The following is a 12,891-nucleotide window of genomic DNA, read 5'->3' on the forward strand; positions in this document are numbered from 1 at the left end:
GACCGTCTCCAGTTCCATCCACTTCCCTGCAAACGACAGAATTTTTTTTTTTAATGGTGGTCGATTCTGGTGTGCGTGTGCGTGTGTGTGCGTGTGTGTGTGTGTGTGCGCGCGCTCCCCTTCACCTGTTGATGGGCATCTAGGCTGATTCCATGTCTTGGCAGCTGTGAGTAGAGCAGCAGTAGACACACGTACCTCTGAGGTGTACAGGCTTAGCACCCTTGGGGTACATTCCCAGAAGTGGAACGGTAGAGGCTCATGTGCCAGTTCTAGTTTTGGTTTCTGGAGGGATCTCGGTGCTGATTTCCACGGCGGCTGCGCTAATTTCCACTCTCATCAATAGTGTAAAGTTTCCCTTTCCCTCCTGCACCCGCTGTTCCTGCTGTCTGGACGTGAGTCATTTGGAATGGGGTCAGGTGGGACATCAGAGCACTTTTAATTCTTATTTCCCTGATGGCTAGGGACTGTTTAACAATTTTCATATGTTTACCATCCATTTATGCCTCTTTTGAGAACTGTACAACTCATTCGTCCACTTAATGATTAGACTGTTTGTGGAGGTTTTTATGGAGGGTGTTTAATTCTCTCTCATTTATTTATTGTGTTGAGGAGGTGGCCTTTTGAGAAGAATCAGGAATCTGTGGTCGAGTGGGCTTATTTCTAGGCACTCTGCTCTAGTGCCTTTATTTAAGCGTCTGTGTTTGAGTTAGTCCTCTGCTACTGTTGTTGCTATGGCTTCGTAGAATAATTAAAATCAGGTTATGGGGGGTACCTCCAGCATTACTCTGCTCAGAATTGGTTTAGCTATTTGGGGGTCTTCTGTGCTTTTATATGAATTTTAAGATTGTTTCCTCGAGTTCTGGGAGGAATGTCATTAGAGTTTTGCAAAGGGATCACACTGAATCCGTAGATTGTTTTTAGTAATATGGTCATTTGAGCAATAGTAATTCTGCCAATCAATCCCCAGGCTTGGAAGCTCTCTCCATCTTTTACTGTTATCTATTTCTTTTTCTAGTATTATGTATATAAAACTTTCGTTAGGGAGATTTTTCACTTTCTTGATTAGGCTTATTCCTAATATTTATTATTTATGCAGTTGCAGCTGCTGTGAACAAGATGGTTTTCCTTCTGAGTATGCTTGTTATTGGTCTGTAGAAAAGCTGCTGGCTGTTACATGCCAGTTTTGTATCCCACTAATCTATTAAAAGTGTCCCCAGACCTAAGAGTTTTCTGCTAGAATCTTTAGGGTCTTTTAAATATAGGATCCTATTATCTGAAAACAAGGGTAATTTGATCTGTTCCCTTTTTTATTTGTATCTCTTTGATTTCTTTCCTTTGTCTTATGACTCGTCTTAAGACTTCAGTCACTGTATTAAACAAGAGTGGAAATACTGGACACCTTAGACTGCTCCACATTTTAGAGGCAATTCTTTCATTTTACCCCATTCAACATATAGCTATATGTTTTTCACATGTAGCTTTTATAGTGTTGACATATGACCCTTCTGCCACTGGCTTTTTCGGGACTTTTAACATAGAGAGATGTAAAATTTATCAAACTACTTTCTCCCCCTGTATCTATTGAGATGATCATGTGATTTCTGTCCTTGGTTCTAGTTCTATTATGTGCTGTATTACTTTATTTGCTTGTGTGTGTTGAACAGTTCTTTTAAAACATTATTTTATGTGTATGGATGTTTTGCTGGCATGTGCGCGCGTGTGTGTATGTGTGTGTGTGTGTGTGTGCGTGTGTGTGTGTGTGTGTGTGTGTATGTGTGTTCCATGTGCATGCAGTGCCCATGGAGGTGAGAACAGGGCATCAGATCCCCTGGAACTGCAGTTACATACGGTTGTGAGCCGCCATGTAGGTGCTGGATTGAACTCAGAGCCTTTGCAAGAGCAGCCAGTGCTTTTAACTCCTGAGTCTTCTGTCCAGCCTGCTTCTTACATCTTTGAAACAAAACTCACTTCATCACAGTCCATAATCTTTCAAATATGTAATCACCCCCAGTTTCCATGCAATAGTTCATGGGGAATTTTTGTGTCGTAGCGAAACAAAGAATTAATTCTTTGAAAAGGCAAAGAAAACTGACAAACTCTTAGCAAAGTGTAGATTTTATCTTCTCTCATTTAAGGCCAAATATCATTTTTCTTGTATTCCCTTTGACAGCATTAGGAATAAAGCAAATTCTCAGCCCAGGTCTACAAGAGATGCAAATGCACCAACACTCAGCTTGTGTGCTGCACAACAGAGCACCACCTGTGGACACACGCCTTTCCCACAGCATGGGGCAGAGTGCAAATTCAGTAAAGTTGTGGGACGACAGCAGTGTTGGTGCACTGGCGCACACCCTTTATCTCGGCACTTGGGAAGCAGAGGCAGGGGGATCTCTGAGGGTTTGTGGCCAGCCTGGTCTACAGAGTGCATTCCAGGGCAGCCAGGGCTACACTATCTCAAAACACAAAACAGAACAAAAATTGTGGACTGTTTCTAAGGTGACACTTGCCGCGTAGAGCATGCTCATGAGAGGGAAGTTAAGGGTTATGGTTAAATGCTAAATCACTGCACAAAACCAGAAAATATCGATAAAACGAGAGCTGCTAATACTGCAACCCAGGACGCAGTTTAAACACAGCGGTGACTAGGATTCCTAGTGACTATGGAGCATCGACACCTCCGCACTGGGGCAAGTAAGCTGAAGTGTAATCTCACAGAGACATATGGGAATTAACATTAGTACTGAGAACATAATAATAAATATCAGAAAATTGTATTTTATTTGTATGCCGCTTGCATGTGTCACTGTCATGTAAATTATAGCATAATATCTGAGGAAACACTAAAATATTTCTTCGGACATGTTAGTTCAATACATAAAGAAGCGCCTTGCACCTACCACTTTAGTAACTATCTGTATTGAACAACGCAATAACGAAATAAAGCCCAGTATGATTTTGTATTGTTCTTAGGAAAATCTCATAGAATGGGCTTTCTGCCCAGAAGCTTTAACCACACACACACACACACACACACACACACACACACACACACACACACCCCACAAAGTATTACCGCTTACACGTGTAAGATGACACAATGCTGAGTTTAGAATTGATGAGATACCAGGATTTCTGGAAACTCAAATAACCAGGAATAAGATTTTGGTTTCTTAGAACCACTGCTAATTTTCTTACACTGATGAAAATTGGAGAAGAAAATTGAGAGCATATTTAGAAGCTATTTCAAAAATTGTACCCAAGTGTTTCAGTCTTAGGGTATTAAGAAATAATTCCCTGAGCTTGTGAGAGGAAAAAACGCATAAGTCACTGTGAGTGATGTGGTTTTCTTTTTCCAGGGCTGCATGCCTGCTAACCGAATGGTCTGTTGCTAAACCCTTTAAACCTGCCAACGTATTTTAAAAATTCTTAAGAATATAAATCTGGGAGGCAAAATTTCACTCTGTAAAATGAGCAATCATGTTAGCGGTGTCCATTTCTTGTTCTTTAACCACCTGTTTAAACCTTCAGCATCGACTCTGATGGGACAATGACAGTGGACTGGAATGAATGGAGAGACTACTTCTTATTTAACCCTGTTACAGACATTGAAGAAATTATCCGTTTCTGGAAACACTCTACTGTAAGTTTGCTTTCTGTTTCTGTAGCTCTAAAGCATAGGTATAATGTCGATGCAGGAAACACAGCTCCACCTCAAAAGAGACAAAGAGATAATTTATTTTGTATCTGAATGAGGGCCCCTGGCCTGGGAACATAGACTCAGGTTACCCAAAATTCAGTGCTCTAACATGAAAATAGTTTCATGAGGCTTTTTTTTTGCAGTAATGCAGCGAAGAAAATCATAAATCAAGATGCTTTTCAAACACTTTGGTGGAAACGTCAGACAGATGGCCTATAACAAAGGAGGGACAGTCTGCTATGGTCCTCAGAGGCTGTGTGATCCTAGCCTTGAGCTGGTGGAATCTAGGAGGTCTGTTCAAACCTTCCAAAGGGTTTACCTAATACACAAGGATGTTAGGTCACAAACAGAGGTGGGCAAAAACACATATTCAGGAGAATAAAGGTAGTTGAGATAGGTTGGCCCTGCTCACTAAGTTCTGTGCAGCCTGTCAGTCTTTGCAGCCCCTTATGCTTAACGGAGCTCTGGTTCCCAACAATTACTCCCCCCAAACACCGTAATATCCTGGAAAGGGTGGTCACGTCCAAGAAAGTCCCAGTCGATATTTAACTTCTAGATCTGCTGATTCTTCTAGGCACAGATTAATGGAGCATCTTTAAAGCCCCCAAGGTGGCATAAATACAGCTCCTCTCAAAACTTGGAAGAAGTCCCATCTCGATGAGCTAGCTGCTCTTACTGCATTGGCATTTAATGCTTCTGCCATAGGGAAGTCTTAAAGTCAGAAAACATGTACTACCCAACCATCTCTGTACTTCCATATTGCTAAAGATGACATGGCTTCGGGTCCCTCCCGAAACTGCTTGTTTAGCCAGGCTGCCTAGATTTATGGCTGTGCTAAGGGACTGCAATGCCCACTGAATGCTGGAGAATCATTTTGACTCACGTGCTTGGCATTTCCTGCCAGTGCACACTTCACAAAATTCCCCTGTGATTGTTTCATTCACAATCCGATAAAATGTATTGGTGTAAGTTAGCTTCTGCTGTACCGTCTGCTCCTCGAAGCCCTTGGGGAACCTTCTGCAGGATCTCCCACCATTCAGCATGTGGACTTCTCTTCTGTACTTGGGGAGAAGTACCTTTGACCCTCTCTCAGTACACCTAGGGTTCACATTGTCACCACTAACAATGCCTAAGCTTATACAGAGCATTATAAAAATCAGTTATGAGTATACATTTTATGCTGTGTGAACTTTGTATTATACCTTTGGGGATAGTTGATAATATTTGACGCTATAATCATAAATAAATTTTATTGGTAACGAAGAAGAGAACATTACTCCCAAAGTACGGCTCATTACCTTTCATTCTTGCCCATAAAGTTTTATGTCAAAGTCATGTTTTGTGTGTGATGCTGGAACCTCAGCATGCTAAGAAAGTGCTCTATGACCTAGTTATACCCATGGCAGCATTTAGATAATTAAGTTAAAAGTGTCATAGTGATAAAACTGTCCTCAGGCTATATAGATGATGAGCGTAGAGCTATTTATGTGCGAGGTTTAATTGTAAAATTTTCCTGTTTAGCCGGGCGGTGGTGGCGCACGCCTTTAATCCCAGCACTTGGGAGGCAGAGGCAGGAGGATCTCTGTGAGTTCGAGACCAGCCTGGTCTACAAGAGCTAGTTCCAGGACAGGCTCCAAAACCACAGAGAAACCCTGTCTCGAAAAATCAAAAAAAAATTTTTTTTTTCCTGTTTAAATTATATATACTTCACGGCACAGAGTGTAATGCGGCTTAAGACAAATGGTGTCTGAAGTACGGGCTAAGTAGTTTTTCAAAGCTGCCACCAACGGTGTGGCTTTCTAGCATTGCGACAAGTGACTGGCAAGGACTAACTGTGGTAAAACATTCCCCTTTCATTGCCATTCAGTCCAGTGAAAGTTGCCTGATCTGAAAAAAGGAGGAAGTTGTGACTTTGTGTGTCGATTCTGCGTGACATTCCGTGTGACTAGATGCTCATGCATGCGTGCTCCGATTGGTTCGCTGTCAATCCCAAGGGAAAACCTCGATCAATACAGTCATAGCTCCTACACAAAAGGAAAGTTCTGGGCTTATCTGTTTGTGTCTGAAGGACTGTGGGATCTCTTTCCATTTTTACCAGGGCATCGACATAGGGGATAGCTTAACTATTCCGGATGAATTCACAGAAGATGAGAAAAAATCAGGACAGTGGTGGCGGCAGCTGCTGGCCGGAGGTGTGGCTGGCGCGGTCTCTAGAACGAGCACAGCACCTTTGGATCGTCTCAAGGTCATGATGCAGGTGAGCCATGCCACGTGCCAGGCTGTAACCAAAGCATACTGTGTCTAGTTACAGTTCTTCGTATCTTGAAAAATGATATTCTTCTACCGTTAACCTTCATATTAGCCACTTGTCTAAGTATTTGGTACTGTTCCATTAAATTGTAACTTGTTAGTACTTGTGTGTAATGAAATCTTAGTCTTTGGTATTCTGTGACTTCAAATGTTTAGCTAAAAACCAAAAACAAAACCTCGATGCTATTGTAGGGTTCTCATCAAATTATATTTTCTTTGATTTTAAGACTTGAGAAAGAGGATTTCTCAAGTCCTGAATCTTGGTGATGAGAATATAATTTCAGAAGTGATTCTAGAGCTAAGGTTAGCAGAAAAGACCTGGGTTTCTAGACAGGCCTGGCTGCCCGCTGGTGTTGGAGAGAGAAGGAAGAATATCTATTTGTGCACAGCATGGCAACCCATTCCATATCCACGGAGCTCGGGAAAGCAGCTGGTTTACCTCCATGTATGTGTAAGGAAGCTGAGGCTGCAAGAACCAAAGTTTCCTTTATGAAGAAGAGTAGATGAGGCAGGAAGTAGCTTCACCTCCAGAGCCTTTGGTTCTAACCCTGCATTTGACTTCTGAGATCTCATGTTTTCTCCATACCGTAACGGTAGTCAGAGTACCTACCAAGGACGGCTCTAAAGTTTGACTTATGTAAACACCGGCATACAGGAATAGTGTAGAAGATATTAGCAGTTGCTTAAATATGTTTTTATTTTATGTGTATGGATGTTTTGCCTGGATCTATGCATGTGTGTCACGTGCATGCAGAGCCCACAGATCCCAGAAGAAGGTGCCAGATTCCCTGGAACCGGCGTTACTCACGGCTGTAAGCTCTGATGGAGATACTGGGGATCAAACCTGTGTCCTCTGCAAGAGCAGCCTGTGCTCTTAGGCACTGAGCCATTTCTGCAGTTCCTTAAAAATGTTTTTAAAGTTGTGCTTTTTATGATTGACTATATATAGTCAACACTTTCTTATTTTTAAATTGTTTGGATAAAAGAGATTTTTTTTTTATTGAGAAAGCTTGAATGGGCACACATGTTTTCCTTTGTCATATGTTATTATGAAGTTTGTTATTTAAAATAAAGTGGCTTTGTTAAGATTGTTAAGATTCTACACATTTGAAGGTCCCTCCAAAGTCTCCTTCAGGTTTGATAGTAGACGGTCTCATAAAAATACAGACTCATGGTCGTGGTTTATTATGGGAAGAAATACGGATTCAAATTAACCAAGGGAAGGAAGTGCAGAGGGCTGAGCCAAGGAAAGTTCCCAGTGTAGATCTGCTTCTGTCTGTGCCCTGTGCAGCTCGAATGCCTTTCTTTCCTGGTTTTCATGTGTGGCCACAATGAGCAGAACACACTGCAGCTCATCAGAGATGCTCTCTGGAGGAGGCTTTAGCATCCAGGATCCGGTGTTTGCACTCAGCTCAGACCTACTTTCAACAATATGCAGAACTATCCCATGACGCTTTGCTTTTATTTCTAGGTTCATGGTTCCAAATCAATGAATATATTAGGAGGCTTTCGGCAGATGGTAAAGGAAGGAGGAATCCGTTCCCTTTGGAGAGGAAATGGCACAAATGTCATTAAAATCGCTCCTGAGACAGCTGTTAAGTTCTGGGCTTATGAACAGGTAATTGTTATCACCTGTGGAGATCATTAACAAAAGAAGTTAGCTATCTGATTCAGTTAAAGATCAGCACGCAGCGCTCTGGGTCTTTATTCCTAATATTCCATGAGAAAATTCCTTCTGGGAGACTAGGACTCAATAAACTCAATGCTTCCACAGAGCTGAATTCTGGAATCTTGGATTCCATAATACCATTTATAGAGGGAGGCTCCCCCATCCCCACCCCGCTTTTCTAAGTAGTTCTTCAAAGCATGACTTAGCCGACTCATCTTGAGTGCTAGTGGACACAGGGCACTTCACCCAAGTTTTACAAAAGTTCCCCTGGAAAGAAAACTGTTCAGATGAATCCCTTTGTGTCAATGGAATTGTACTTAGCTTGAAAATTCCATGAAGGCAGGGGTCTGGCTTTTCCCTGCCCTCCAGCACCCAGGCAGAGCCCAGCACAGGTGAAGTGCTGAGTGTTTGTTGAGTGGATGCAGGAGACAGCAAATGAGGCATTTGCCTCCCTCTCTTGTGGACCAGATTGAAGCACAGCACTGGGTTTGGAGGTCGGCTTCTGCGGCTATTAGCAGGACCACTGAAACGGCTGCACACTTATTTTTCTTCTGTCATTTCTTCTGTTACGGTTTACCATGGCCTATATGAACCTTAGAGTTTAATACCACACCCTGGTTTCTTGTTTGAATAAGTTCAATTCTATTCCCTTTTGAAATGACCAAGGCTTGTGGTGTCCATTCCTTGACTTTTGAAATAGAGAAAGCAAAGAGCAGTTGACCTCAGGACTTTATGTGGAGCCCATTCTGGGGAAAGAGATTTTTCCTAATTAAAATGCCTGAACATTCAAATTATGATTAATTTTATGATAGGAAAGCCAGAGCCTAACATGCATATTCAAAAATAATGCCGATATTTCAATATGAGGAAGTTCAGTGTGTCTGAAAGCCCCCACACAGCACACTTGGTACCATTCATCCGACTCTTAACCTGGCTGCTTCGACAGGCTCACCCCTCCCTTCCCCTCCCCTCTCTCTTTATAATGATGCTGGAATTTGAACTTAGGGCTGCTACACATGTCAGGCAAGAACTTGGTCCCTGAGCTATAGTGTCACCTGTGTGATGATCTAATTCGAAACCCTGCTTCCCGGGAAACAAAATCAGCAATTTAAGCCCCACGTTTCTGCTAGGATTGTTAACGTAGAGGATGCGTCTCGAGGCATCTCATTGCACTGTAAGTGAATTGATTTCTAGGATCTGATTTGTGCCTCACCACCGTAAAATACCATCTAAGGTGTGGTTTAACAACAGAAGTGTGTTCCTCACAGCTCTCAAGTTTAAGCACTATCGGATCAAGGGCCAGGCAGCGGAGCTGCGCTTCCTGTCTTCTTGCTCCATAGACATACGGCCTCGGTGCCTGGTTTGGCAGAGTGTGAGCTGTCAGCTGTCCCTTCTGAGAAGGATGCTATTCTCTCCTGAGGTCTTAGAACCTCTTTCTAATCAAAATTGTCCTCAAAGTCCCCGTCTCCTAACACTGTCACAGTGGAGGTTTGGGTTCAATAGAAGAATTTGGGAGGGGGAGTTACCGTAAAGTCGCTATTAATGCTCATCTTAAAACTTCCTTTTTACAGTACAAGAAGTTGCTGACTGGGGAAGGACAAAAGTTAGGAACCTTTGAGCGGTTTGTTTCTGGTTCCATGGCTGGAGCAACTGCGCAGACTTTTATTTATCCCATGGAGGCAAGTACCGCTGAGGCCCGGCTCTGTGGATCTGTGATAGGCATGCCAATAAACTTGTGCATGCACACATGTTTGTGTGGGTGCACATGTGTGTGTGTGTGCCTGTGGAGGTCAGAGGTCAACCCTGGGTATCATTGATCAGGAGGCACGGTGTCCCTTGTATTTTGAGACTGGGTCTCTTCACTGGCCTGAGTTCACCATTGTAGGCTCGGCTGGCTAGCCAGCAAGCCCCAGAGAGCTGTCTGTCTTCCCTCCCCAGGGGCCACAGGCATCCACTCCCATGCCAGGATCTGATGTGACTTTTGTGGGTGTCAAACTCAACTCCACATGCTTGTGCCCCAAGTGCTTTGTAGATTGCCCTACTTCTGAGCCTCTACCCACACACCCCTCATTTCAACTAATACTGTCACCTTCCCCACCCTCCACCTCCCCAGCCTGTGCTCCAAGCTGAAGACGATGGAATTGTCCCCTATGCTGCCACTTTTTCACCTTCCTTGCCAATTAATTTTATTATGACATCAAAAAGATTATCTGACAAAGAGCTAAATGGCCTGTAGCTAGACAGGAGAGAATAGGCAGAACTTCCCGGCCGGGGGGGGGGGGGAAGGGGGAGGAGGAACTCAGGGCTAGAAATTAGGCACCAGCAAGACACTGAGGAGTCAGACATACAGATGGAGAGGTCAAAAGCTACGTGGCCAAATGTAGATTAATAGAAACAGGTTAATTTAAGTTCTAAGCTAGTTGGAAACAAGCCTAAGCTTTCATAATTAATAATAAAAAAATTATCTGGTCTACATTTTAAAAATGTTTATATCTATCTATCTATCTATCTATCTATCTATCTATCTATCTATCCATCCATCCTCTACCTTTCTATCTATCCATCATCTATCTATCTATCTATCTATCTATCTATCTATCTATCTATCTATCTATCATCTATCTATCTATATCTGCAAAGCCCTCCTTCAGACTCTCTTTGAAATAACTGGCCCTTTCTGGCTCTGATTTTAGCTTCTCAGTGGAAGTAACACACGAGGGAGACTCTGTCAATGAACTGGACGTTCTCTTGAGAGAGAATTTGCTGGTGCTTCATGAAATCAATACTTTTGAATTTTCCCGTGTTAAATGTGAGTTAAATTGTGTTGCATTCTTTGGTCTCTAGGTTCTGAAAACCCGGCTAGCGGTAGCCAAAACCGGACAATACTCTGGAATATATGGATGTGCTAAGAATATTTTGAAACAGGAAGGCTTTGGGGCTTTCTACAAAGGCTATGTGCCCAACTTACTGGGCATCATTCCTTATGCAGGCATCGATCTCGCTGTGTATGAGGTGAGTGAGGGCACAGCATGCTTCGGGCTGCAGGGTAGGTAGTCTGCAAGCTGGCTGGCCGGTGGCCAGCAGAACTGTTTGTGACTGGACTCCTACAGGGGTGTTCTTCCATCTTTCCAGCACCCCGATTGTGAGATCACAAATGTGTTGAGCCTCTTTTTTTTTTTTTTTTGTATTAGATTTCCTTGCATATTTACTTTTGTTAATAAAGAGTCTGTGCTCAAATGCAGCTTAGAAGATGGCCCGATGGATGGGGAGGCACAGAGAAAAACAAGCAGAAACTTATTAGAATTACTACCACCTGGCACTGACGAAGCCCAGGGGAGTGGTGTGGATCCCACAGCTCCGTCCCCTGTCATTTAACAGCCCTTAGGGCTGGAGGTCGGGGCTGGGGAAGGCAGCTCAGTCTATAAAGTGAAGCTTGCCTGTGGAGACTTGAGCTCAAGACAACTCAGACAGCTCAGGCAATCAATATATGAATACGAATCACCTGCCATTCAGGTCATCCCTGCCACATGGGTCACTTAATACCTTAGGAATCTGAGAAACATGTACTGAACACACACCATATTCAAGCCATTGCATTAGATGCTGGGTTGAAAGAAGGCCTTGGGACTTTTAAGAACCCAAGGGTTTGGTGAGGCAGACACAGTGCTAGAGAAGGAGCTGAGAGTTCTATGTTTGATACACAGGCGTAGGAGGAGACTAACGAGCTTCTGAGATCTCCGAGCCCACCACCAACAGTGACACACTTCTTCCAGCTCAAGGCCACACCTTCCAATAGTGCCGCTCCCTGGGGGCCAAGCATTCTAACACACAAGTCTATGGGGGCCATCCCTATTCAAACCACCACAGGGGCATTCTCATTCAAACCAGCACAACTAGGTATGTAGGGCTTTTATGTATTAGCATGTATATTCTGCTTAAAATATTTTACTTTTAGAATTGACTCTATGAAACAGCCCTGAAGACGATAATGTTGAGCGAGCGATGGCTGAGTATCTCCTTTGTTGATTGTTTTCTTTGTTTTGGGGGCAGCTTTTGAAGACTTATTGGCTGGATAACTTTGCCAAAGACTCTGTCAACCCTGGTGTGGTGGTACTGCTGAGCTGTGGGGCTCTGTCCAGCACCTGCGGGCAACTGGCCAGTTACCCCCTGGCTTTGGTGAGGACTCGCATGCAGGCACAAGGTGAGTCTGGGTTCCAGGATGGCTGTGATGACATTTCATGTCACTCACATGCTCAGATCTCTCCCTCCCTCCCTCCCTCCCTCCCTCCCTCCCTCCCTTCCTCTCTCTCTCTCTCTTCATTTTGTCTTCCATGAATAGAGATGAAAAGAATTAGTAATAGCACGTGTAAAGGATTTGGCATTTGCTGTTCAGACCCTAAGCTTTGCGGTGAGCCTTCTCTCTGCTGGTTCCTCAGCTGCAGTAGCCTGACTCTCCTGTCACTCAGTGACTACTGTCTTCTTGCTGTTTGCTGGTATTTATTGCTACCTACTCTTTGAAAGCATGCAACACTCTTTGTCTTTCTTTTCTGTTCTCTTTATCCCTTGGTCACCTTCATCGACTGTACTTTCTCTTATGAGTGCTGGGCAGCTGTGGTCCCATTCCCAACCACTCCTTTAACCAAACAGTCAGTCACTTGTCAACATGTTGTTTGGCATCACTGGGACCAGGCACACTGTCAGATGGGTGCTAGGGTTAGAGACTGCAACATGTCAGGTGTGAATCAGGTCACTGTAGAGTGGAAAAGACATGGATCCAACCAGAAGATGGCCCTTTAAAACACCTAAGTCCAGATGAAGCCCAGGAATGCAGTGGGAGCTAGCTGGGAACAGACTTGCAGAGTGGCGTATTTGAGGAGCTGAGGGGCAGTCATGGCTGCAGAGAGAAATGCGAAATAGCAAACTAAGTGTGCACAGTCTCTCATTATGACCATTTTGGGAACTTGATACTAACATCATCCACATTTGACAAATGACTAGCAGGCAAAACCAGTTAAGGAATGTCTGTAAAGGTTACGCACGTGACAGGCAGTGGAGCTGGAGTTCAGTCCCACTCAGGGGTTTACCCTGCTGCGCGGTGAGCCTCCCTTCCTCTTAGCTCCAGTCCTGACCAGCACAGCTGCCAAGATCTGCCATTTTCCATCAAAGCCCACTCATTTCTTATCTCTTCAGACATTTTTGTAACTCTTCAGAGTTT

At 43.7% G+C, this 12,891-nt stretch overlaps 1 protein-coding gene across 2 annotated transcripts in view; it reads left to right on the top strand.

The window, feature by feature from the left end:
• LOC126487920 (calcium-binding mitochondrial carrier protein SCaMC-1) overlaps window positions 1-12,891 on the top strand; it is a 36,730-nt gene that overhangs the window by 20,439 nt on the left and 3,400 nt on the right. The window contains exons 4-9 of one of the 2 annotated variants that reach the window (XM_050120987.1): window positions 3,529-3,640; window positions 5,796-5,954; window positions 7,479-7,625; window positions 9,248-9,355; window positions 10,521-10,688; window positions 11,727-11,877. In XM_050120987.1, the coding sequence (XP_049976944.1) occupies window positions 3,529-3,640; window positions 5,796-5,954; window positions 7,479-7,625; window positions 9,248-9,355; window positions 10,521-10,688; window positions 11,727-11,877 (845 nt within the window). The remainder of the gene's footprint in view (window positions 1-3,528; window positions 3,641-5,795; window positions 5,955-7,478; window positions 7,626-9,247; window positions 9,356-10,520; window positions 10,689-11,726; window positions 11,878-12,891) is intronic. The other variant, XM_050120988.1, reaches the window with a different exon arrangement.

The sequence above is a fragment of the Alexandromys fortis genome, unplaced genomic scaffold (genome assembly GCF_014885135.2).
Source record: "Alexandromys fortis isolate MF-2015 unplaced genomic scaffold, M_Fortis_MF-2015_v1.1 scaffold_176, whole genome shotgun sequence".
Taxonomy (NCBI): Eukaryota; Metazoa; Chordata; class Mammalia; order Rodentia; family Cricetidae; genus Alexandromys; species Alexandromys fortis.